The following is a 26356-nucleotide window of genomic DNA, read 5'->3' as shown; positions in this document are numbered from 1 at the left end:
CACACTGTGCTGCCTATTATATACAAGAAGTGTGGGCAGTAAGGAAGAGTGGGCAACTTGATTTTTTTTTGTCCAAAATGTTTGAAAAATGGTCTTAAGTAATGTAAAGTATACATGATTTGAACATGCATGCATGGTACATCACTGTCAGACTTACATTTATATATTATATTACAGGTTTTGTAAAAAAAAATGTAGCAATTGTAGAAATATTAGATCTTAATTGTCAAATGTTCAAGCATGTTCTAATCATGTATATTTTAATTTACTTTTTTTTAAAAACATTTTGGACAAAATAGGCAATTTTACATCGAGGTGCCCACTCTTCCTTAGTGCCCACTCGCTTGCTGCTGTCCACCAGTGGTGTAAAGTAACTAAGTGCATTTACTCAAGTACTGTAATTAAGTACAATTTTGAGGTATTTTTTTACTTTCTTCAGTATCTACAATTATCAATACTTTTACTTTAGTTCTACCCAGAGGAAAATATTGTACTCATATGAAAACTTTGTAGATTTAGATTTTGATTACAAAATAAACACTAACCTCTTCAGCCCAATATATATTTCGGCCATTTGAAAATAGCAGATCTACAAGCTCACAATGGGTCATGATGCGACCATTGTGAGCTTGTAGATCTGCTATTTTCAAATGTTTTTTTAATACATTTTGAACTTGTGAAATGGGACATTCTGCACAATGAGTACTTTAACTTTTGGTAGTTTTAGTATATTTTGATGCCGATACTTTTGTACTTTTACTCAAGTAGGCTACATTTGGATTCTTGAGTACTTTTACTTAAGTGAAACATGTGAGTACTTCTTCCATTACTGCTGTCCACACCCCCCGCCACTAGGAGTCACTGGTGCGACCCACACCTCAAGACTCGCTAAACCAACCAGCATCAGGCGGCAGGAAACGGAAAGGGAAAAGGAGGAGGAAGAGGGAACGCGGCGGCGACATTATTGTGTGTGTGTTGGTTCCGCGATTCCCGAGCGCTATTCTTTTGTTATTCTGCTCATATTCTGCTCACCTTTAGCTGCTCGGCTCTACTTTAAGTGTGTTCATATTAATATCCATACATCGTGATGGCGGTGGTTCCTCCCACTCGTTCCTCCACCGGCTGGCCGCGAGGCGCCGTGCAGTTTGGAGGAAACAAGTATATCAGCGGGCCGACCAAACCCTTAACCCTGGAAAGAACCATTAATCTGTAAGTTATTATTATAATACTGTATAAACCCTTAACCCTGGAAAGAACCATTAATCTGTAAGTTATTATTATAATACTGTATAAACCCTTAACCCTGGAAAGAACCATTCATCTGTAAGTTATTATTATAATACTGGATAAACCCTTAACCCTGGAAAGAACCATTAATCTGTAAGTTACTATTACTATCATAATAATACTATATAAACCCTTAACCCTGGAGAGAACCATCAACCTGTAAGTTATTATCATTATAATACTATATCAACCCCTAACCCTGGAAAGAACCATTAACCTGTATTATTAATAATAATACTATATAAACCCTTAAAGCCCGGAAATAACGATTAATCTGTAAGTTATTATCATTATAATACTATATAAACCCTTAAACCCTGGAAATAACCATTAATCTGTAAATTATTATCATTATAATACTATATAAACCCTTAAACCCTGGAGAGAACCATCAACCTGTGAATTACTTACATAATAGTATGTACTAGTAGCAGTGGTGGAAGAAGTACTCACAATTTTGTACTTAATTAAAAGTATCAATACTGCAGTGTAGAAATACTCTGTTACAAGTAAGTCTGGAATTCAAAATGTACGCGAGTCAAAGTACAAAAGTATTGGCATCAAAGTTAAGTACTAAAAGTACTCATTATGCAGAATGTCGCATTTCACAAGGTATCATACAAAATGTATTAAAATCTTTTGAAAATATCAGATCTACAAGCTGAACGCTGAATGCGACGCGTTGTAAGCTTGTAGATCTGCTATTTTCAAATAGACAAAGTTTAAATAGGGTATTAATGAGGGTATTAATAATTAATATTTGCCTCTTGAGATGTAGTGGAGTAAAAGTATTGAAAACTGGAAAAATTCCAGTAAAGTAAAAATACCTCAAGATTGTTACACTTAAGTCCAGTACTTGAGTACATGTACTTAGTTACTTTCCACCACTGATTAGTAGTAGTAGTATTGTTGTTCGTATCATTTTTGCAGAACGTTTCTACCAACATGATAGGCTATTATTACGCTATCGACTCGCTCGCGCTTTGGAGCCTATTATACTCTTAAGTACTTTATTTTGCTGTTGATCATTTTTGAGAATTGGCCTATAGGGTAGTTTACTACTGTATTGATCGTAGGTCTCTAGGATCATGTCTAGTTGGATTGCCATAGTTTAGGCTGCAATCAAAATCCATCAAATACATCTATGATAGTCTTGATCCAAGGCTAGGTTGCAGTGTGCTCTGATCCTGTGCAAGAGCAAGCCCAAATGAATGTGTATTAGGTGCATAATAAGTGATATTTTTGGTTAAATAAGTGTTAAAATAGCTCTATATTCTGACAGTAATAATCATAGATTGTTTGTCCAGTATCAGGGATCTCCCCTTCTCTCCTGCTCTTTAGTGAACAGAAAAATATGTTTTCAGGTCGTTTTATAAATTTTAAAAATACGTTTTCAGGTTGGGATACCAATTTGATCCAATCACAGAGAGAGAACTCATACCTACAGGATAAACAAGTGCAATTAGAACTAAAGTGATGCCACACAAAAAAAGCAGACACAATAGGACCTGGAACACCTTTTAAGTTGAAGCTGATAAATGGGTACTCTCTCCTGATAGCATGACATTGTTAACCCGCCTGAACAATAATTTTCTGTTTATTAAAGAGCTGGAGAGACGGGGAGACTTGAACTTTTTCCAGTGTAAGTGAATTTTACCACTTCCACTACCCTTTTTAATGAAAGTGTGTGTGTGTTTTTTTTTCATATCCTCTGTTAATGAATGTGCATGTGTTCGCAGATACCCTCTTACCAACTACACATTCGGCACCAAGGAGCCTCTCTACGAGAAGGACAGCTCCGTGGCGGCCAGGTTCCAGCGGATGAGGGAAGAGTTTGACAAGATGGGGATGAGGAGGACGGTGGAGGGCGTCCTGATCGTGCACGAACACAGGCTGCCTCATGTACTACTGCTGCAGCTGGGGACCACATTCTTCAAGCTGTGAGTGGGAGCCTTTATTTACTTGTTTCAACATTAACTTGACCAATGCATTTATGAGAGTTGTGTCGTTTCCAAGTCCAAAACTGTTACTTTTCAGGATTCAAATTCAAAAGTAGCAGATCCGTAAGCTCGAAACGCGGCTCGAAACGCGGCTCGAAACGCGGCGCGAAGCGGCGCATTTCGAGCTTACAGATCTGGTACTTTTGATGCTTTTGTGTGACGCTGTAGTATGATCAAGTATGACGTTAATTCACGAAAAAACACAAAGTTAAAATATGGAGATGGCAACGATATCTACTGTTCTTTTGCAGACCTGGTGGAGAGTTGAGTCCAGGAGAGGACGAGGTTGAAGGTCTGAAGCGCCTGATGACTGAGGTAAAGCTTCACTTTGCAGTTTCAAGAAAAGTGTTGTAAGGTTTATAGAACAGAGAAAGAAAAGGGCTCAATAAAGTCATACAACACGAAGACACAATGTCAAATGTGCATATGGTGCAATCATGGTCAAAATAAAGTTGAGAAACAGTTGCAGGACATATACATGGCAGCAGATATAGAGTCACACGTAACGAGTGCACTTGAAGCTCAATTATAATTTTTATTATTATAAATAAAATATAAATTTGACATTGGACTTGTTGTTGGACAATAATAAATGATATTTATATTGTGGTTGTTTGTCAGATCCTCGGCCGTCAGGATGGGGTGAAACAGGACTGGGTGATTGATGACTGCATTGGCAACTGGTGGCGCCCCAACTTTGAGCCTCCACAGGTGGTCAGACGAGATTGATTACTTACCGATTTAAAATGTTTGCTTCGTGCGCTCGGTTGTTTGCTGAACTCAAATGTCATACGGTACACATTGTGTACTTGCTGTATCATGCTAATCCAAACTCTGAACTGGTTGTCTTTTTTGCAGTACCCTTACATTCCAGCACACATCACCAAACCTAAGGAACATAAAAAACTATTCCTGGTTCAGTTGCAGGAAAAGGGTAAGTGCGTCTGACCAGAGGAGCACCATACTCTACTGAGGTTGGGGGATGAAAATAGCTTCATTAACCACTTGAAGGTGGTGTAAGTTATGTTTTTGTTAAAGTAAGTGCTGATCGCTCCATATTCTGATAGTAGTTATTCCTATACAGTGTTTGTTCAGTAAGGGCTAGTACACACTGGATATTTGCTCCGATTATGCTGTCGGGGACCTTTTTTGTCACTCACCGACAAAACCCCCGATCTGATGCAGATCGGGCTTTGATCGCCGAGGTTTTGCTCGCTGTGTGTGAAAGGCTCTGCAAGAGGATCGGGCCGCGATAATAGTGCTCGGTGATGCTTTCCTGACTCGAGCGTTTCTAGAAAACTAGCAGGTTTGATAATTGGCTCTGTCGCCGACTGGACATCATACTGTATGAATGGGTTTGCGTTCACTCTGCAATGAGATCCGTGCTACAGCCAATGAGAGCACAGTACCGGGAGAAAATAAAGTTTAAATAAAAACGTATCTCTTTCATCCCCTTTAAAGCCCTATATACATTATACAAGCACACAACATGTATGCTTGTAAATCTCGTCACTATTTGGTTACGCCTATAATGATAAATAGAGATGGCAGGCTGAGTGGTTCATCTTTTCAGGATTGTAAAAGAAAAAGAAAAAAAAAACTTAAATGAGTCACTCACCTGATAGATTGATGTGTAACCTTGCTTCCTTTCACTCATCACAAGATCACCAGCGCTCACTTCAAGTCTGAAGGCTCACGCCGAAACACGGCCGTGTGTTGTTGCTGCCCGTGCCAGATAATAGAACATAAGCACTTGAACTGTTTGCTGGTTAGAGATTAGAGTATAACTTGAGTGTCGGTCGATACGATCCGATAACGGTTTGTATTAAAAAAAAAATCTAGGACAGTGGTTCTGAAAGTGGGGTCCAGGCAGGGACTCTCAGGGTTCCTTGAGGGGGTTCCAAATAGACCCTTACAGGTCTGTAACTCGAGAGTGTACAAATGAAACTGGGTGCATTTGGTTTCATTTGTACACTCTCAGAGTTATGGGGGTCCTTCAATAAAAAAAATGTGAGAACCACTGATCTATGAATAAATGCAAATTAATCAATATATATATATATATTATATAAAACAGTATTGCAACATCAACTGAAGCATTCAAAATACAAAATCCTTGATAACTGTATCATGTGATAAATGATTTCGTATGGGAATGGCATAGACTGGGCATACTCAAAGATGCCAGCATTTGAGGCAGTATCTGCAGCTTTTCCGATGCTGGTATCGGTATTGGAACAACTTTAGTGCTGGTGATCTTGTGATTTTGTTTCATTTTCTTCGGACCATGCACGCGGTAAATGACCGTTTGTGACGAGAGCTCACGTTTTCTTTTGTAGTTCCTTTCACTCATGCCTGTGCTTTTTTTTTGCCCCTGTAGCCTTGTTTGCTGTCCCCAAGAACTATAAGCTGGTGGCAGCACCGCTGTTTGAGCTGTATGACAATGCTCCTGGGTACGGGCCAATCATCTCCAGTCTACCACAGCTACTGAGCAGGTATTTAAGATTCTCCTTTCTTTGTGTGTAGTGAAGTTTGCCAGATATATTTATATAGGTTTGAGGAATTTCATGAGGGCTTTTCATGCTATTGTTTATAATGGTCATCGGAGAGGGACTTAATATATGACTGCCTTTATTACCTAACAAAAAAAATGGAGATAGGAGGTTTCTGTCCGCAAGCAACGATATGTAGGCTTGACAACATGTATCTCCTAAATTGTCTAACTGGAACTACAGAGATATAGGAAGTTCCGGTAGGCTGGACAACGCGATGTAGGCTTGTACTTCCTGTACTTCCAGTTAGACATTTTGAACAGTATTCTGTTCCAGGCTTTTTCTCCTTGTGAGATGGACATAAAACTGGAAGGGATGTTAGGAAATATGGGTTAATTTGTAAGAGTTTGTCCGTACATACATAAATAAAAAGTAACTAAAGGACATGTCTTTGAGTGTTGAAAATGTTATGTTTGTATGAACTATTCTGAGCCATGCACCTAGTAAAGAGACATCTTGTTGAGACTCAGTCGTGCTCCCATTCTCTTAAATTAGAATTTGAAAGAGGTATAGCAGCATTAGAGAAGAATGAAAAAGTCAATGTTGATACTATGACTCTTCTTCAGGCATGCTGCCTGAAAAAGGTAATCTGTGACAGAAACGTTGCTGTTGCTCTCTTCTTAATAAAGTTGTGTGCTGTGTATGTTGGGCAGTGTGCAGGCTTATTTTTATTCTTGTGCAGTGGATTTTTGCCTACTAGGTGTGAGCGTTTTTTTAACAGCTGCTGCTCTATGATTCTTGAAATAAAAAAAAAACATTCTGAAGACATGCGGAAGTCTATTGAAAATAAATGTGCATAGCTTAAAACTATAACCATGTCCTAATATGTGAAGCCTGTTAATAAGTTGCCTTTTTTCCCTCTCTTTTCTTAGGTTCAACTTCATCTACAACTAAATTGTGTGAAAAATAAGTACAGTGTCTGGCTGTCTCTATGAGTGCAGCATTTTCCAGTGAAGATCAGAGACAGCGGGATTATGGACAAAGGGTGACTAAACTCTGGCTCAACTTAAAACATAAATCTCACTACATTGGGGATACGGGCCGTAAATGACAAGTTTATTATTGATGGAAGAACGTACTGTCTTGTGATCTTTATTTTGTTTTTTGTTAAGGTTGTTTTTTTGTTTTTTTTTATCTGAAAGAGAAACGGGAGCGGTTTTCTAGCGAACATGATGTTTAAGTTCTTAGTGTGTCAGTCAGGTTTTATGCTCCCACAGAAGATGGCAGCGTTTGATGGAAAAAAAGAAAAAAAGAAAGAAAAACAAACCCATGACATTGAATTTCTGTTGTTTTAAGATGCAATGCTTTTTTAATAAATCAATTTAAAATGTGGTCTATGTGCATGTTGCTGTACAGTACATGAAAGCAAAAAAAATCCCCCACACTGTCTTCAAATCCAAGACAAATACTTTTTGGTCTGTTAGACCTTCAGGTTATCTTAAGGTAATAATGAACATAAATGACGAGAGGGAAATAATACAGCAATTCAACTGAATCATATGTCACATTGTTTGCTACTTTCTCTACTACCTGTCTCTTTCCATTTAAATCGATGTATTTAAAAATGGCAGCTATAATTCTATTTATATAGGAGCCAGACTAATATTATTTTAAGCCAGTGTTTCACAAAGTGTTTTCAGGGGACCGCCAGGGGCCCCTGAGGGAGTTCAGGGGGTCCCCAGCCAAATGAGAGGACATTTCACCATCAGTTCACATGCTTTAAGTTAACCCAATGAGAGGATGTATAAGAATAGGTTAACTCTCTCCACTTTAGTTTGACAGTTGTAGAAATAGCCTATTTATTTACTAAATCTAATCTAACACCAATCTTCTCTTTGGAGGTCACTGGCACAAAAGGATTTATAATAACTGTCTCAACATGTATCGGTTTGGGGGTCCTTGATATGGAAATGTTGATTTAACCCATTAAGACCGGGAACGCATCTGTGTCATTTTAGATTTCTTTGGCTATTCCAAAATAGCAGATCTATAAGCTCATAGCACGGCACCGAGGTCCGCTCTATGAGCTTATCAGCTATTTTTGAAAAATCGTGAAAATGTGGTCAAATCTTTGAATATATATTTTTAAAAGTTTTGTAACTCAAATCTGGAACAATGTTTTCAGATATTTTACATTTTTATAAAACTTTTTTTTATATAAAAAAATGCTAGGATTTAGACAGCATTTTTAGAATTGGCCTCAGGTCTTCATGGGTTAAGCCAATAAAAAAATGTAAACTATTGGGGGGGAAAAGATCCAAGCAGTATACTCGCTTTCTAAAAAGAACAGATCTACACGCAAACAAGCTTGTAGATCTGTTCTTTTTTGCGACACCTCTGACGGCTTTACGGTATGACGCAGTTCATGTGCGACACACACACACACACACACACACACAGAGACAGACCTCACTCACGTTATGTCCCATCTGGTGTTGTCATAATAACATGTAATAAATAATGTGTCATAATAACATGTAACGTGATCACATCGCAGTGTTTATCGTCAATATTCGCCTTTCCGCCATGAACTCTAAACGCCAGCCTGACGACATGGACCACACCAAAAGGAAGAGGAGGAAGAAACGAGAGGACGTCGCCCAACTTTGTTCCATTCTGACCGACGACGACGTGAAGAGTGCCCTGAAGACAGCCTGGAGCCATGGAGCTGCTTACTGTAGTGGTACTGTACTGTTATATTATTATAATATATACCATAATATATATACCCTACTGCCATGGTACTGTACTGTTATATATATATATATACACACTGTATATTAATATTAGTGAAGACAGCCTGCAGCCATGGAGCTGCTTACTGTAGTGGTACTGTACTGTTATATTATTATAATATATACCATAATATATATACCCTACTGCCATGGTACTGTTATATATACTGTATATTAATATTAATATTAGTGAAGACAGCCTGGAGCCATGGAGCTGCTTACTGTAGTGGTACTGTACTGTTATTATGTATACTGTATATTAATATAATATATATACCATAATATATACCCTACTGCCATGGTACAGTACTGTTATATATACTGTATATTAATATTAATAATAATTATATACACACTACTGTCATGGTCAGTACTCTAGTCTACAGTATACATTATAGAGTATACTGTTTATTAATCTACTGTCATGATCAGTACTATACAGTATACAGTATATGAATATGTATATACACTACTGTCATGGTATCCTCGTTTAGAACCTCAGTCAAGTGAGGTGAGGTTCCAAACAGAGCTACTGTCATGGTTAGTTCTCTACTATTATTTGTTTATTATGTGACTTGGAAGAAATTGAAAATGAAATTCATTTATTTTGTTTTACTGTCAATTATATGAGGAATTAAGATATATATAATATAGGTTATATATATATATATATATATATAAAGCTAAAAGAAGAAAACCTTCAAAAGAAGGGACCGCACTCTGCTCAGGACTGATTTTGCTTTTTTATTTGTTGCACAACGTATATACTGTGTGTGTGTGTGTGTGTGTGTGTGTGTGTGTGTGTGTGTGTGTGTGTGTGTGTGTGTGTGTGTGTGTGTGTGTGTGTGTGTGTGTGTGTGTGTGTGTGTGTGTGTGTGTGTGTGTGTGTGTGTGTGTGTTTGTGTGTGTTTGTGTGTGTGTGTATATACATAATAAAAATATATATGTTTATGTATATGTTCTAAACGGGGATACCATGACAGTTGTGTATAAACAGTATACTGTAGATATATATAAACATGTCATCTATGTGTTTTTTTTTTTTATTAACATTTTTATCCCACGATTTTTGTAACTCCTATTTTTTACACCCAGTGCCAATTGTCTATGTAATCCTGGGCACTACCTTCCCTCTGCCAACCTAGGGAGGCCAGGGCCGAGCTCATGCCTCCTTCAATGCATGAGAGCCAATTGACCTTCTTATCACCTGACAGGGGAGAGTTTCCCTGGTTGGACGTAGCGCATGGAAGGAACACGTTATTCCAACCAGTTCCTTTCCCCTCCATCAGGCGCCCTGCCTGGCCAGGGGGAGGCAGTATAGTGACCAGGATTACTGCATGTTTTTGTGAGGGTACCTACCCTAGGAGACACGGGGAGAACATGCAAACTCCACACAGAAAGGCCCTTTCGCCAACCCCACCTAGGGTATGGGCACTGATGACGCGGAGGAGAGAACACGCCCACAGCGTCCCCTGCGGGAATCGAACCCAGGACCTTCTAGCTGTCATCTATGTCAACTATTTGTGTTAACCTTTTTTAGTTAGATGATTACGAAAGACTTGAATTATGTTTTAGGAAAGCTATTACTATTTTCTTTTTAGAAGATTTTATATGTAAGGCATGGGGAAAAATAGACAGAATGTTCTATATGTATGAAATAGACATGATAGTAGTGTATATGTATATTCATATAAGGTATATAGATAGATAGATTTCTTTATGTTTGTGTCGCCAAGGACTTAAGATACAACATATAAATCATTGCATAGGTGTGCAATATAGAAGAAAATGTTTTTTCACACTCTATTTCTTTAAAAAAAACTTTAAAAAATATGTATTCAAAGATTTGCACAAATTTTCACGATTTTTCTAAAATATCATTTTGGGTGGTCCTTGACATGAAAAAGTTTGAGGACCACTGATATTATAGCAACATAATCTTTAAAAAAAAAAACACTATGTATCTGCAAATGTACTAATAACTAAAGCAGTCAAAAAGTAATAGTGGGATACAAATGGCCACTATTGAGATGAGATGTAGTGCAGTAGAAGTATAAAGTATCAAGATATAGAAATGCTCAACTACAGTAAAAGCACCTTGAGTCAGAATTGTGCTTAAGTACACTTCCTGAGTAAGGGCAGTACAGTCCTACAGGACACTGTAGGACTTTAAAAGTGGTCGGGGGTCGTCTGATCGTTAAGCATTTCACACTACAGGAGTCTATTTCTTGAAATCGTCTCTCACATATCCTTGTGGTTTTCACACTATACGATTGATCACCGACTAGGGATCACACACTGTAGGATAGTTCACTAGGATGCTATCCAGACCCGATACATACATTTGTTTTTATTACAATTAATTTTAACCGACGTCTCATGAAAACGTGCACAGCTCCCGTGATATGCGCGAGACCGAGACAGGACGCTATTGATTGTAGAAATTAAATCATTAATTCTCTATTTCTCTGTATCTCTCTCTCTCTCTCTCTCTCTCTCTCTCTCTGAAACAACCAGCTTAAAAGTGCGCAATGAAACTCAGAAACAGTGTTGCCATGTCTGCTTATTATAAGCGACTTCGGGCTTGTTTTTCTGTAGAGTTGCTTGTAAATATTGGTTGTTGCGGTTTGCATTTTTTGGGCTTATTTGTGTAGTTGCTTATTTGGCCTTGTTTCCTAATGTTGTTTAAACCAGTGCTTTAAACAACATGTATTTGTCTGCAGACCCCCCCCTTCTGAACATATGTTGTGCCATCATAGACCCCCATCAAAGATTTGTGTGGATTTGGAAAATATTCCACAATTTTCTCAAGACTTTTCTTTGAAAATAGCTGCGAGCGACGCGTTGTGAGCTTGTAGATCGGCTATTTTCAAATATCCAATGTATTTGTAAATAGGTTTAAAGTGCTCAAGTGGCCTTTTGTTGGGCTTGTTTTCATAGACCTGGTTGCTTATTTCTCTCGCAACATTGTTCAGACACATGGCGTGTGTCACACGCATGCTGCACACACAGACACACACACACACACAGGGGGTCCCCAGGAAAATTAGTTAATATAGCGTCACAACCATTTTAACCACTTTAACCATATTTTATACTTTGGCTATTCAAAAATAGCAGATCTACAAGCTCATAGCGCGTCACTTCGTGCCACGCTATGAGCTTGTAGATCTGCTATTTTTGAAAAATCCTGAAAATGTGTGCAAACCTTTGAATATATATATTTTTAACCGAACATTTGTAACTCAAATCTTTGCTTCCGGGGGTTCCCTGGAAGAAAATATTTTGAGATTGGGGGCTGCGGCCAAATACATATCATTTTGGGGGTCCTTGACATGAAAAAGTTTGAGAACCACTGGTCTACTATATTCACCTGTTTCCTAGGCTGTGTGTTTTCCACTTCCTGTCGATTTCATTGGATATCATTGGTCATCTGACCAGTTTCATTGGATTTCGTTGGATCAAATCGACAGGAAGTGGAAAACACACAGCCTAGGAAACAGGTGAATACGAACACAATTGGCCCATGTTCAGGGGAGGGAACCCGGGCGGGGAAGGTGATTTGTCACTGCACGTAATCCTACGGGCTGGGGCGGGGCGGCACCTGTCAGCAGGGAGTGTTGGGCGGGAGGAGTAGGACGGAGGCTCTATGTCCTCCCGGGGGGGCTCCTCACTGGCAGTAGGATACAACTGCAGTGACAACACAGACATGTGTGTGGGGAGGAATTAATTGACATAACTAAACTAAACTAAATTGGGGACAAAAAGGGGTAAAAAGCTAAAGAAATATACATATATATATGTTTTTTATTATTATTCAATGTTATTATTAAGAGGGGAGGATTTCATTTTTTTGCTAGTGAAACTTACAGTAGCGCATGTGGTGTGCAATATGAAATGTAAGCTGATCATAATGAGATAATCATTGTTTTATTTTATTTATAATCATTGACTCGTCTTTCATCCTGTGTTCAAGGTAAAAAAAGGAACCTTATGTCACAGCACTTCATCTGTGCCTTAGGGGAGGGGGAGGGCATGTCTGGGCATGTCGCAGAGTTGTTATGAAACATTTCACTCATCACATCCCATTTTAATTGATGTACAATGAACTTGATGTAACACTGTTTTGCAGGGAACCTGGAGTTGGACTGCCAGCCCTTCCCTCACTGCATCATCAAGAACTTCATCAGCAACGAGACCTTCGTTGAGAACCTGCAGAGAGAACTCCTAGACCTCAACTTTCATGAGAAGTCAAACGACTTGTACAAATTTAAACAGGTACAGGAGGCCCGAGTACTTAAGGCTTGTCACGATCACGAGATCCTAGTTGATGATTAATTGTCATATTAGAAATAATTTTGATTCATTATTTGATTGTGTTTTTGGCATTGAACATTGGAACATTGATGCAGGCCTTTTTCGGTGTTCATTATTATTATTTTTTTGCACAGGGCAGATATGACTAATAACTGAAATATATAGAGGTCAAAGGTCATTGTCACACACGGTACTAATCAAAATAAATAATGTACTATGACCAAACCAGGCTATATCCTTAAAAAGTTAAGGATGAGGCTTGTAGATCATCTATTCTCGCTATTTTTGAAGTATTTTGAAAATTAAAAGTTTTCAACAATTTTGAAATGTTTTGCCCTAAATGCCCAAAATAGGTAGCCTGGGTAAACCCCTCCCTCCGGAAAACTCGTTTTCATTTAACAAATGAAAATGAGTTTTCCGGACACTAGTTTAACACTAGTTAAACTGGTTTAAAAGAGCGTGGACAACAACATGGAAATAATAATGGAAATATCACACTTCTGTTCATTTTATCCAGCTGTTTTTATACAGATGAATAAAGGATTCTAAAGATTATGCAAAGTAATTGCGGTTAGCGCAAATAATTGCCATCAGGGGATTATATAATAATTGTAACAAGGCTAGGCCAAAGAAGACCATTATTTCACCGCCTTGGACCAGTAATGACACTGCTGTGTGATTTCTTCTGTTTGTTTCCCTTAACAGTCAGATGATTTGAAGAAGAGAACAGAACCACACATCACAGGCTTGAGGTATAATATCTTACTGTCTGATTGTTTGTGTCCTACTTTACCTACCATCTCAGAAGAAAACCATTACAATTCAATTTTATTTTATAAAGTGCCAAATTCTCCCAAGACTCTTTACATTATAGAGCAGAGACCCGACATTGTCCCGCCCTGACCAAGCAATTTTGCGACAAGGAACGTCAGACAGACCCAGGCTCTAGGGTGGGGCGGCCATCTGCCTCGACCGTGTCGGGGGGAGGGTAGGGGGGGGGAGAGAAAGAATGAGAGAGGGAGATACAAGCATACACAAGTAATAGCAATAATAACAATAATGAATATAATAGTGTAATATAGTATATAATGATATAATACAATGCAGTATAGCAGTAATGTTAAGATAATATATAATGGTATAATCTAACGTAGTAGCAATCCACAGTCATTCTCCATGGAGAGGCCTGCAGCTGGGGGTCCGTAATCGGCAGTCCATGGAAGCCTGCGGGATGGGAAACACAAAAACTCCGGGGAGCCGGTTCCCCCGGATGTTGAGTTAGTGGCAGGCCTTACTGGAGCGCAAGTCCATACAGTGCTAAATACAAATGCACCGATGGAACATGAACCCACACAATGAAAGTTCTCCCAGCATGGAACCTGGCTGCCTCTTTCCTCTGATTGGGCTTGTTGTAATTTGAGTCATATCCCCTCTCTGCTCTGCATACTCCGCGGATTGCTCCTCAGGCTGGTATTCCATCGGAGAAGATTTACGGCTCCGTGGATAAGATGACGGTTTTGGAGGGGGGCGAACGGGGATGTCTGTTCTGGTCAGGGGCGTTTACATCGGGGTGGTGAATGGGAAGGGTGTTATGTTTTGTGGGAGAAGGTTGTCTGAAGGGGGGGTGGGGGGGACTGAGATGAGGACAAGCCAGGTCCTCTTCCTCCCCGGTCATTAGAGGCCAGACACTCTCTTAAGGTTATGGTTAGGCAACCTGTGTGTGAGGTAAGGGTTAAGTTTAGGTGTAGGCATAGTGGCCCTCATTTATCAATGGAACATACAAACCAGCTTAAAATCGAGCCCAGGAATCAGCTTACGCCCACGTCCACGTGAGATTTATCAAGCAGGGTGTATGTACCCTGTCAATTCTAGCGTGAGATTTATCCACTGGTGATAAATGTGCCGTAGACTCGCCCCCCCCCCCCCCCCCTGTTTTTCGACACAAAGAAGCGGAATACGGCCCGAGAAGAGGAGCTTCTCCAACATGTGAAGTTACCCCACCAATCATCTGTGGATTCACACACAGCTACACAGCACACGCCTATCATATGCGTGGGAATGGCACATGCTATTTGCATACACAGGGCACAGACACAGACACATCCAATAAGGAAATATAACACAAATAAAACAAAAATACGACCGCATTCGTAACAGTGCAGTCAAGTCAACTATAAAGTGTCAGTTATGTCAGAAGAATGCGGTCTGGGGAAGAAAAAAATGAAAAAGATATGCATCTTATTTTTTCATTCTAGCCATGAGTAAAGATATATCCCAAACGAAAACCTATATCATGAATTAAATAATAAATAGCCTAAGCGTTGTCTGTTTACCGTACGTTGTTGAATGACACCAATCAGTCATGATTGGAATACGTTTTTACGTTTTTACGGTTTCAATTTAACCCCCAAGCATAGCGCACTGATAGTGGAGACGTGCACACTCTGCTGTTTTGCAAAATAAAGAAGTCCTGCGTCCTCCCTTGGTCCGTGACTGACACCACGTTTATGAGAGAAAGATAGCCTGGGGCTGTCATCATATGAACATTTATGGAGTGACTGATTAATGCGTAAACAGGCTGGTGTGTGGTGGGCTGGTTTGGTTACCTATATCTCTGATCTCCTGCTGCCAATGAAGATCACTTGCGCTGGCTGGGCACAGACGGCATTCGAGCGTCTGGTATATCCTTAAATGAGGTTACACATAACTCCAAGTTGGGAGACTTCACTCTTATGTCATAAAAACATTCTAGCGCAGCAGTCCCCAAAATCCTCTCGCATGTATGCGCTCATCTTAACCCTTAAGGTCCTAACACACCGGCGATTATGCGATGCGACGCGAATAAACGACCCGAAAATGCGAAATATTCGGCCGGCGAATTAAAACGCCTCTACACACCAAACGCGACGCGTATATGCGTATAAAATTCATAAAGCCAATTAAGTTATTCGCCGGAGAAACAAAGGAGTCTGCATCCTCAAGTAATGATGATCTGGTCATGGTTTTATTGAATAATAAAAATAAAAATAATAGAAGTGTTTCACCCAATATAGACCTTGAGAACAGAACCTCGATTTTTATATTGTTTTGTTGGGCTCCGTGGCGTTGCGGGTTATGAAAAAAAACCTGACCCGCGCATCACCCCCCAGGGGGGTACCTGGACCCCACTTTGAGCACCAATGCGCTCATCTTCAACAGGAGTTGGATGGGATGATACATAATGAATATAAATGCATTTTGATTGGTCAGAGGTGTAGCAGTTGCCAGCGAATTTTCGCAAAATACGACTGCTGTCCGAATAAATAAAACCCGCATTTTCGCTCCGCGAAATTTCGTCTTTGATATGGAAGCTTGCATTGACTTTATAAGGTTTTAAAAAACAGGCGAAAAAAACGTATTATTTGCATGAAGAATTCGCCCCCGTTGTGTAAGGACCTTTAGTCCGGGCCCCTGGGCTCTGGTACGCCCTCCTTGAGAACCTGAGGCTAGCACAATCGGTGCTTTCTTTTAAATCTCTCATGAAAACACACTTGTATGCTAAATGTTTTTCTTAAGTCTATCTGCTTTTAACTGCCACTTTTATTTCTACTGCTGTATATTGTTGTTTTCATGTTGTTTTTATTGCTTGGTTGTTTTGATTACTTGTTTTTGATATGTCTGTAAAGCACTTTGTAACATTGTTTAGAAAAGCGCTATACAAATAAATTCTTCATTATCATTAACATTAACACAGAGCCAGTAAAGCACTTGTTTAAATGGCTTAATGATTAAGCATCTAACTTGTAACTTTGTAAATATGTTATATTGTTTTTAATTGGTCGATTTTAATTGCTTTTACACTTGGAAATATCCTACCAGTTTCATAAGACACATCGTCGATGTATGCCTTTACAAAATATATATTTTTCACTTGTATTGTTTATTAGTTTTATAGCTATACATTTTTGGAGTGAATACATATGTTTAGATGCCTGTCAGATGGTCAGACAATGCTGCTCTGCATGTCTACGATGGAACAAACGAGTGTAGACAAATCGTACACGCCCTCAGACGTGAGATCTGAGCGGGCCGCACGCTCAAGTCAAAGTCACGATGGAATGATAAATGCCGACAATTGCAGTGATCTCGCCGTACGCCCATTATTTGGTCTACACCACTTTGATAAATGAGGGCCAGTGAGTTTAGGGTTAGGGTTAAGCATAGTGTTTCTGAGGTTAGGGTTAAGTTTAGGTTTAGGCATAGTGTTTGTGAGGTTAAGGTTAGGTTTAGGCATAGTGTTTGTGAGGTTAAGGTTAGGTTTAGGCATAGTGTTTGTGAGGTTAAGGTTAGGTTTAGGCATAGTGTTTGTGAGGTTAAGGTTAGGTTTAGGCATAGTGTTTGTGAGGTTAAGGTTATGTTTAGGCATAGTGTTTGTGAGGTTAAGGTTAGGTTTAGTAGGCATAGTGTTTGTGAGGTTAAGGTTAAGTTTAGGTTTAGGCATAGTTTTTGTGAGGTTATGGTTAGGGTTAGGTTTAGGCATAGAATCACGCCCACCTGTGCGAAACACCAAAGAAAGAGGGAGTCCTCATTAGAGGCCCAGGAAGCTTCACAAAAAGTCAGTCCCTGGGCCGGTCTGTTGACACGTAACACAAAGATATTTGACTCAAGAATATTTAATTATGGCAATATAAAGCATGTCTGTCTGTCTGTCTGTCTGTCTGTCTGTCTGTCTGTCTGTCTGTCTGTCTGTCTGTCTGTCTGTCTGTCTGTCTATCCTTCCATCTATCTATCCATCTTTCTATCTGTCTGCATATACATTTCTATCATATCACAGGTCAGCACTATTTGGGCAGTTCCGTTGCTGGCTAGGAGAAGTTCTGGGGGTTGATCTGGAGTCCACAGTGGATATTTCCTGTGCCAAATACCAATATACCGGTGAGCTTTGTCAACAGTTTGGCTGATAACCTCAGTAGAATTTTAACTTATTTAGTGTAACACTTCTTAGGGCTGAATGTGATATGAAACTACATATTTTGTGGGATTTTTTAAATTATATTCATAATATGGTGAATGACAAGTCTTGTCTACTCCTGGTTGTTAAGGCTGCATTACAGTAAAGTGACATCATTTTCTGAACTTACCCGAGTCGACTGTTATAGCTGTTCTATTATTTGTCTATACCCACTTAGTTATTATACAGGCATTCGTGATTATTATTTATAAAAATAAAAATAACTCATTTTGTGAATATTTTTGTCCACACAATCCCCACAACCAAATCGATATTGTATTTGGTCCAAAAATATATAATATTTGAACTAGTGTTTCTTAAGTTCATGTATTCATCTTAGTCATACTGTACATCATTTAGGTCCTTATAATGCTGAATTCATTGTTACATGCACATTTCCCAAGCTTGCGTGCAAATAAAAAGCATGCTGCTATAATTTAAAACTAAAACCAGCAAGTAAAACACAAAAAAAAACAAAAAAAAAACATTTCTGGAAATGTTTCTTTCCAAAATATATTTGGCGCTTGGACCCTTTCAGAATTAGTTTTTGTTTTTGAACTGAATTCTGGGAATCGCAGTCCCAACAGACAGCGGCGCTACCGGAAGTGTTGCCAAAAAAGACTACTAAAATGGATGCTACACAGTGGGACTGCATTACTATAGTAGTTAATGTCAGTTAATCATATCGTCTCTGTCGTGTGGAAACCTCATATGTCCAAAACTGTTACTTTTCAGGATTCAAATTCAAAAGCATCAAAAGTAGCAGATCCGCAAGCTCGAAATTCACGCGGCGCGAATGCTTTTGTGTGACGCTGTAGTTTCATCAAGTAGGGCGTTGATTTACAGAAAAAACACAAAAAGTTAAAATATGGAGATAAGAGGTTTCTGCAGCCCGACAGCGACGATGTGAAATGTGCGATACAGTCAGAGGTGTATAGATACAGTCAGAGGTGCTTAGATACAGTCAGAGGTGCCATGTTATTTTACACTGATTTGTAAACATAATCTCCTCTAGATATTCTTCTATGTCATGATGATGAGCTGGAGGACAGGCGTATAGCATTTATCTTATACCTCGTCCCTCCATGGAAGATCAGCGATGGAGGAACCCTGGATCTTTACACCACCGACAGTGAGCGCCACTCTGTGTGTGTGTGTGTGTGTGTGTGTGTGTGTGTGCGTGTGCGTGCGTGTGCGTGTGCGCGTGTTGAGGAGAGCATTACACCAAGAGTCATTAGATTGTTTGTGTCTCTATTGGCAGGTCACTACCAGCCAGAGAGTGTAGCCAAGTCTCTCGTACCGTCCTGGAACACGTTGGTCCTCTTTGAAGTTTCGCCAGTATCTTTCCACCAGGTAACAGCCTTCCATTCAAAAAAAAACAACAACTCAATTAACCCTTTAAGACCTGGAACGCATCTGTGTCACTTTTTCATTTGAGCTAAAAAGCATTATTTTACACTTTGGCTATTCAAAAGTAGCAGATCTACAAGCTCATAGCGTGGCACCGAGTGCCGTGCTACGAGCTTGTAGATCTGCTATTTATGAAAAATAGTGAAAATGTGTGCAAATCTTTGAATATATATTGTTTAAAGCGAACATTTTTAACTCAAATCTTTGCTTCTGGGGGTCCCTGGAACAAAATATTTTGAGATGGGGGTCGGCGGACAAATACATATAATTTTGGGGGTCCTTGACATGAAAAGGTTGGAGAACCACTGATATAGAAACATACGTTTTTCAGAATACTGTTGGGATTTAGAAGACATTTTGTAGTATTGGCTTCAGGTCAAGAGTCCCTTCAGGTATGAAGTGGAGTCAAAAGTACAATAGTACAACATTTCTATTTGAAATGTAGCGGAGCTTGCAAAAAAAGGAAAAACAAAGAAACACATACTCCAAAGTTGTACTTTGGTACAGTACGCAAGTAAATGTACTTAGTTACTGTCTACCACTGTGTACATGTTTAGAGAAACGTGCCCAAATGCCCATGATCCCTAACTTTTTTGGTAAATTTACACCCTGCTTGATCATACTACACTGACGCTGTAGTAACTACAGCGTCACTCAAAAGTAGCTGATCCACAAGCTCGAAACGCCGCGCGAAGCGACGCGTTTCGAGCTTGTAGATCTGCTACTTTTGCTACTTTTGAATTTGAATCCTGCTGAAAAGTAACAGTTTTTCCCATGTTCCTCTGCTCTCCCCCCCTGTGGTTTTGTTGTCATAATGTCCTCCAGGTGGCAGAGGTTCTGTCGGAGGACAAGTGCCGCTTGTCTCTCAGCGGTTGGTTCCACGGGCCGTCTCTAGAGCGTCCCGCTAGCTACGTGGAGACGCCCATCCTGAGGAGCCCTCACCTGCCGAGAGATGTAAGATTCATTCACACAGACAGCGGTGGAAAAAGTACTCACATTTTTTTTACTTAAGTAAAAGTATCAATACTGCAATATAGAAATAAAATGTAGTTGAGTAAAAGTACAAAAGTATTGACATCAAAATGTACCAAAAGTAAAAGTGCTGTGCAGAATGTCCAATTTTAAGTTTTCAAATGTATAAAAATCTTTTGAAAATAGCATATCTACAAGTTCACATTGCGTCGCGACAGATGTATCTGTGTTGACGTGATTAATGTATGTTTTAATGTATGTCCAAATCTACAAAGTAACCAGTAACTCAAGTTTTCAAAAAACTTGTAGTGGAGTAAAAAGTACAATATTTTCCTCTGAGATGTAGTGGAGTTGAAGTAAAAGCACTGCAAATTGGAAATGCTCCAGTAAAGTAAAAAATACCTCAAAATTGTACTTAAGTACAGTACTTGGGTAAATGCACTTACTTTACACCACTGCTGTTTGCACACAGGAGACGCTGCTACTGGAGTGGGTGAACCCCACGTACCTGGATGTGTGCTACCAGGAGCAGATCCAGGAGGAGTTTGAGGACAGTTCTGAGATCCAGCTCAAGAACTTCCTCGTGGTAAATTGCTCCCCACGTTTCTCTGTCTCTCCGTCTCTCTCATCTTCTCCTGTCAAAGCTCTTAAGCCCGCCTGTCGCCAGGCTGTCCTGATGACACAGGCCACCACCACGCAGGATCATGTTTTACTGTGTATAGACTAGGCCTGACCTCGACTAGTCGACTGGTTAGTCGCGGGGGGTCCGAGTCGACTGCGTGTCTCTTAGTCGAATCTAGTCGAAAAAAAAATAAATATATATATATATATATATATATATATATATATATACGGTATATATATATATATATTTTTTAATGGCCAAAAATGTTTTAAATAGTTTTTTGGCCAAGTCTACACCTGCAACCACACGTAACTTCCACTTTTTTCTTCTTATTCCTCGTCTTTGTATTGGTATTGTTTGTGTTGGAGCGCCTCAGTGCGGCTGCAGAGTTCATGTGCAACCTCTTCCAGAGAGAGATAGAGACACTAGAAACTCTGCTGGAGACACAAAACAAACTGTGTAGACTTGGCCCTTTGAAATAAAATGTATTTTGGCCCTAAAAAAATATATATTTTTTTGTATTTATTTTTTATTAGTCGACTGCCATTCGACTATTGGCAATTAGTCGCCAATTAGATTAGACTAAACAAACCCTTAGTCGGGGACAGGCCTAGTATAGACCATAGACTGTAAAAAAGAATGGAATAAGTGACGCAATTGGTTTCTACAGACGATTTTTCAGCTGCCGGTACTAATGTACTATATTCTGTTTACTAAAGAGCTGTGACCGAACAAACGCTCTGTAGCAATGATTACTATCAGAATATGGTACTTTAACCTTTTTAACAATAAAAGTTGAGTTGTTGTTGACCTTGGGTGTTTGACCTTTGACCTGGGTTCTGTCATCATCAGGAGGAGAAGTTCATGGAGGTCAGTGAAGCGTTGAAGGCGGCTGACATCCAGTGGGCCAGACGAGGACCCCCCAATAAGAGGTGAGACACGTCTCTCATTTTATCTTCCCGTCCTGTATTGGTTTGTTGGGCCAACATATGGGTCATTATTTGACTTTGTTGATGACATTGGTATTAGCAATTATGCAGCCAATGTGTTTTTTTTAACCTTTTAAAAATCTAGAAGCTCATGCCTTGTGAACTCATAGATCAGCTATTTTTAAATGCTTTTTAGTAGGGTTTAAGTGGTTAAATGAAATAAAGGTCAGTTCATGTGTATTTTATATTTACTTCTTTGTTAACCCATCTAGACCTGACGCCGATTCTAAAAACGCCTTCTAAATCCTGACCTAAGTTTTCTGAAGAACTTCAAATATTCATTCAAAAATGGCACTGAGTGCCGCGCTACGAGCTTGTAGATCTGCTATTTTTGAAAAATCTTGAACATTTGTGCAAATCTTTGAATATATATATATTTTTTAAAGCGAACATTTGTAACTCAAATCTTTGCTTCTGGAGGTCCCTGGAACTAAATATTTACATAAAAATGTATTTATTCATTTATAAACTAAACATATTTTACAAATGTTCGCTTTGAAAAATACATATTCAAAGATTTGCAAAAATGTCCTCGATTAAAAAAGAAATTGCAGATCTACAAGCTCGTAGCGCTGCACTTGTATATCTGCTATGATTGAATAGCCAAAGACATCTAAAATGACAGAGATGCATTTTCTTTTAAGGGTTAAAGTGTTACATTACAGATTGGAATGACATGCTTATTTGTTTGTATGTGTGTGTGTGTGTGTATTCAGATGCTACGAGACAGCATCGGTGGACGTGCTGCCTCCGTGTGTGAGTGTGTGTTGGGAGCTGCTGCGTTCGGAAGCCTTCTTCCTCCTCCTGTCCAACTTCACCGGCCTCAGCCTGCACTACCTCTGTCCTAACGACGACGATGACGACCACGACGAAGACGAGAAGGAAGAGGAGGAGAGGGAACCGCAAGACGACGACGATGATGACGACACGAGGGACGGAGAGGCCACGGGGTCTGTAACAGATCCACAATCATCAAGTAAAACCAAAGACAAAGGTTTGTGTTTAAGCAATTAGACCCTATGGCAGAAACCGCCTATCTCCATGTTTTAACTTTTCTTTTTCTTTTTTTTCCCGTAAATTAACGCCATACTTGATCATACTACAGCGTCACACTAAAGCATCAAAAGTAGCTGATCTACAATCTCAAAACTTTTTGAAAAGTGAAAAGTTTTGAGCTTGTAGATCTGCTATTTTTGCTGTTTTTGCTATTTTTGTATCTAAATCCTGAAAACTAACAGTTTGGGAAATATGAGGTTCCACCCGACAGTGACAATTTACTTAGTTGACCGTATTCCCAGGAGCTACAGTATATACCTGCCCCCCCCCCCCCCTGTTTGCTCAACAAGCTCTTGTAGATCTATTTTCGCTGAACATTAACCCCAGAATAGGGATTTTAGGGTTCAATTTAAGCCCTTAGTTGTAAGACAAATAACGGAAATAGACGATCTACTAGCCAGCAACGTGTCGCATCTATTTCCGCAAGTTTTTAAAGGTTTTGACAGTCTGTGAGAATACAGGCAATTTTTTAAATTATTATTAATACAAATATTTAAATCTACAAAGTAACTAGTAACTAAAGTTGTCCAATAATTGTAGTGGAGTAAAAGTTTGCCTTTGAGATGTAATGGAGTAGAAATAAAAGTACTGAAAATTGGAAATACTCCAGTAAAGTAAAAAAAACTAAAAAACTCAAAAGTACAGTACTCGAGTACATGCACTTAAGTTACTTTACACTTTACCAAGTTTTGTTGTTGGTGTCCCTCCTCAGAGCCCAGTGTTCCAGAGTGTTCGGGGGAGCTGCGTCGGTGGTCTCACGGCGACTACACGTTGTTGCACGACGCAGAGGCGGCGAGAGCAGAGTACGCCCTGGACCTGATCCTGCCCTTCGGCTGTACGGGTGAGTACGGGAACGCTCACCCGTTCAGTCACATGCTTCATGTCTCAGCCCATTAACTCATTCCCTGCCTAGAACGTAAAAAATGTAATTATTTCCAATTACCAATTCTGCCAAGAACGTAAAAAACGTTTTTTGACCCAAAGACCAAGGAGATATGATTTTTCGAAGATCTAGACTCCTATTCACTTCCATGTTAACTTAAAACTTAAAAATTCTGTATCTCGGCTCCTGAGTACTTTTCTTTTTTCCAATGAAAAATCTCTGGCAGTGGGCAAACGCGGCCAGAAATAAGTCAGGCAGTGAATGAGTTAAGACCGGGAACGCACCTCTGTCCTTTTAAGATTTCTTTGGGCTATTCAAAAATAGCAGATCTACAAGCTCATAGCAAGGTGCTATGAGCTTGTAGATCTGCTATTTTTGAAAAATCGTGAACATTTGCGCAAATCTTTCAATATCTGTTTTTTTTTAAAGCGAACATTTGTAACTGTCAAATGTCTCAACAAATGTCTTCCTTTTTCTGAAAACCTTTTGTTGCTATATCAGTGGTGCTCAAACTCTTTCTTGTCACGGACCCCTCAAAATTATGTTTTTTGCCCAGGGGTCCTTGAGGGGGTTCCAGGGGGTCCTCAGCTAAATTAGTTAATTCAGTGTCACAATCATTTTTAACCACTTTAACCATATTTTTCGTTATACGAAAATGTTTGAATAATTTTGATTTCTTTTTACATAAATCTTCTCTTCTGGGGGCTCCCTGGCATAAAACCTTTTCAGATGGGGGGGGGGGGTCCGCGGCCAAACACATATCAATTTGGGGGTCCTTGGCACGAATAAGTTTGAGAACCACTGTATTATAATAATATGATTTGATGTGTGAATATTGTTTCTCTCTTAGACGGGCAACCAGAGTTTGGAGGCTTCACGTCTTATGTTGCTAATGAAGAAGATGAGGAGGTGAGTGTTACCCACTTAAGCAGGATTTTATTTATATAACTTTTTTTTTCACTATTTGTGAAAAATGACAAAAAGTCATTTCACTATGTCTTGTGAGCTTGTAGATCTATATAAGATCTGTGGTTGAACAGTGTTAGTAACAGATGCTGCGTGTTCTTACAGCTCCTAACGGTTCATCCTGAAGACAACTCACTGGCCCTCGTCTACCGAGACAAGGAGACGCTCAAGTTCGTCAAACACATCAACCACAGAGGCTCCGCTCAGCCGCCCGACAAGGGCTCCTGTAGAAGACATTATGACTTTTCTTTTGTCTACTATGAATAAATAACTGTCTTAACACTTTGTTGACATCGTTGTTCCGTGAGATCTCCTGCACCGTACGATACGTTTGGAGGAAATATGAATTAATTGAATGTTCTTGGACTCTGTAGAGCAGTGGTTCTCAAACGTTTTCATGTCAAGGACCCCCCCAAATTAATATGTATTTGGCCGGAGACCCCCATCTGGAAATATTCTGTAACCCAGGTAAAAGATTGTGTTGTTAAAATGTTTCAAAAAAAGATTCAAAAACGTACTTCCAAGTTTTTTTTTAAAAATAGCAGATCTACAAGCATGCTCACAATGCGTCGCGATGCAACGCGTTGTGAGCTTGTAGATCAGCTATTTTCAAATAGCCTACGTATATGTGGGTTAAAGTGGTTACTAAAACTGATTTTGAGGCTATGTTAACTCATTTTGCTGGGGACCCCCTGGAACCCCCTCAAGGACCCCTGTACTTGAATGCTGTACTTGAAGCCAAATTATTCCTATCTTATATTTCATATAAACAACACTCTCATAGAATGGCATAAAGTCCAAATTTACAGTCATTTTGCACCTGGGAAATCAATTAACCCATTCAAACCGGGGAAGCATCCGTGTAACCACTTTATCCATATTTTATACTTAAGCTATTCAAAAATACCAGATATATACAAGCTCATTGCACGGTAGATCTGCTATTTTAATTAATATTAATTAACATTAATATTGTGTAATATCAAATATTGTGCAAATATTTGAATATAATATATTCAAATATTTAAGATATATAAGATTTGGGTAAAAAAAATCCTTTAAAAAATATATATATTATATAATTTTCTTTTTACCCAAATATTTGCTTCTGGGGGTCCCTATTACCAAAATATTTTGAGATGGGGGGTCCACGGCCAAATACATGTAATATTGTGGGTCCTTCCTTGACATGAAAAGGTGTGAGCGCCACTGATATTGTTACATAACGTTTGCTTTCCATTTAGACCTGATGGTTAAATGTACACAGATTACTTGACTGTTGAGCCATCTTTGGCGCCACCTGGTGGACACAAAATAACGATTTTGTGTCCCACTCCACTTCTGACACAGTGGATGCTCATTAAACCATAGATTTATATATCTATGCATTAAACCATAGATCTATATCTATGCATTAAACCATAGATCTATATCTATGCACTAAACCATAGATCTATATCTTACATTAAACCATCTGTTTTACATGAGAGGCACTTTACACAACAATGGGAACAGCAGTATCTGCCAGCCAATCAGATGCCAGGAAATCAATCAATCAATCAATCAATCAGTCA

General features: G+C 39.3%; 2 protein-coding genes across 5 annotated transcripts; both read left to right on the top strand.

The window, feature by feature from the left end:
- Window positions 1-924: 924 nt before the first annotated feature.
- Window positions 925-7171, top strand: nudt21 (nudix hydrolase 21). Of its 4 annotated transcripts, none has more exons than XM_080445817.1 (8): window positions 925-1209; window positions 2894-2929; window positions 3027-3227; window positions 3539-3602; window positions 3909-3998; window positions 4146-4221; window positions 5668-5782; window positions 6712-7171. In XM_080445817.1, exons 1-8 carry the CDS (start codon window positions 1088-1090, stop codon window positions 6731-6733), a joined length of 726 nt encoding a protein of 241 aa, XP_080301943.1. In that variant the 5' UTR covers window positions 925-1087; the 3' UTR covers window positions 6734-7171. The 4 variants fall into 4 exon arrangements, with proteins under 4 accessions (XP_080301943.1, XP_080301942.1, XP_080301945.1 ...); XM_080445816.1 differs by having other exon boundaries at window positions 3909-4001; XM_080445819.1 differs by lacking the exon at window positions 2894-2929.
- Window positions 7172-8240: 1069 nt separating this feature from the next.
- ogfod1 (2-oxoglutarate and iron-dependent oxygenase domain containing 1) lies at window positions 8241-25062 on the top strand. Its single transcript, XM_080427582.1, has 13 exons — window positions 8241-8522; window positions 12707-12852; window positions 13597-13643; window positions 17705-17805; window positions 18897-19013; window positions 19143-19234; window positions 20117-20245; window positions 20736-20849; window positions 21741-21820; window positions 22594-22871; window positions 23646-23774; window positions 24667-24725; window positions 24888-25062. Exons 1-13 carry the CDS (start codon window positions 8366-8368, stop codon window positions 25047-25049), a joined length of 1611 nt encoding a protein of 536 aa, XP_080283708.1. The 5' UTR covers window positions 8241-8365; the 3' UTR covers window positions 25050-25062.
- The last annotated feature ends 1294 nt before the right edge of the window (window positions 25063-26356 follow it).

This window comes from Gymnoscopelus braueri, assembly GCF_963280865.1.
Source record: "Gymnoscopelus braueri genome assembly, chromosome: 1".
NCBI classification, from domain to species: domain Eukaryota; kingdom Metazoa; phylum Chordata; class Actinopteri; order Myctophiformes; family Myctophidae; genus Gymnoscopelus; species Gymnoscopelus braueri.
This window is presented reverse-complemented; position numbering and strand designations above follow the sequence as displayed.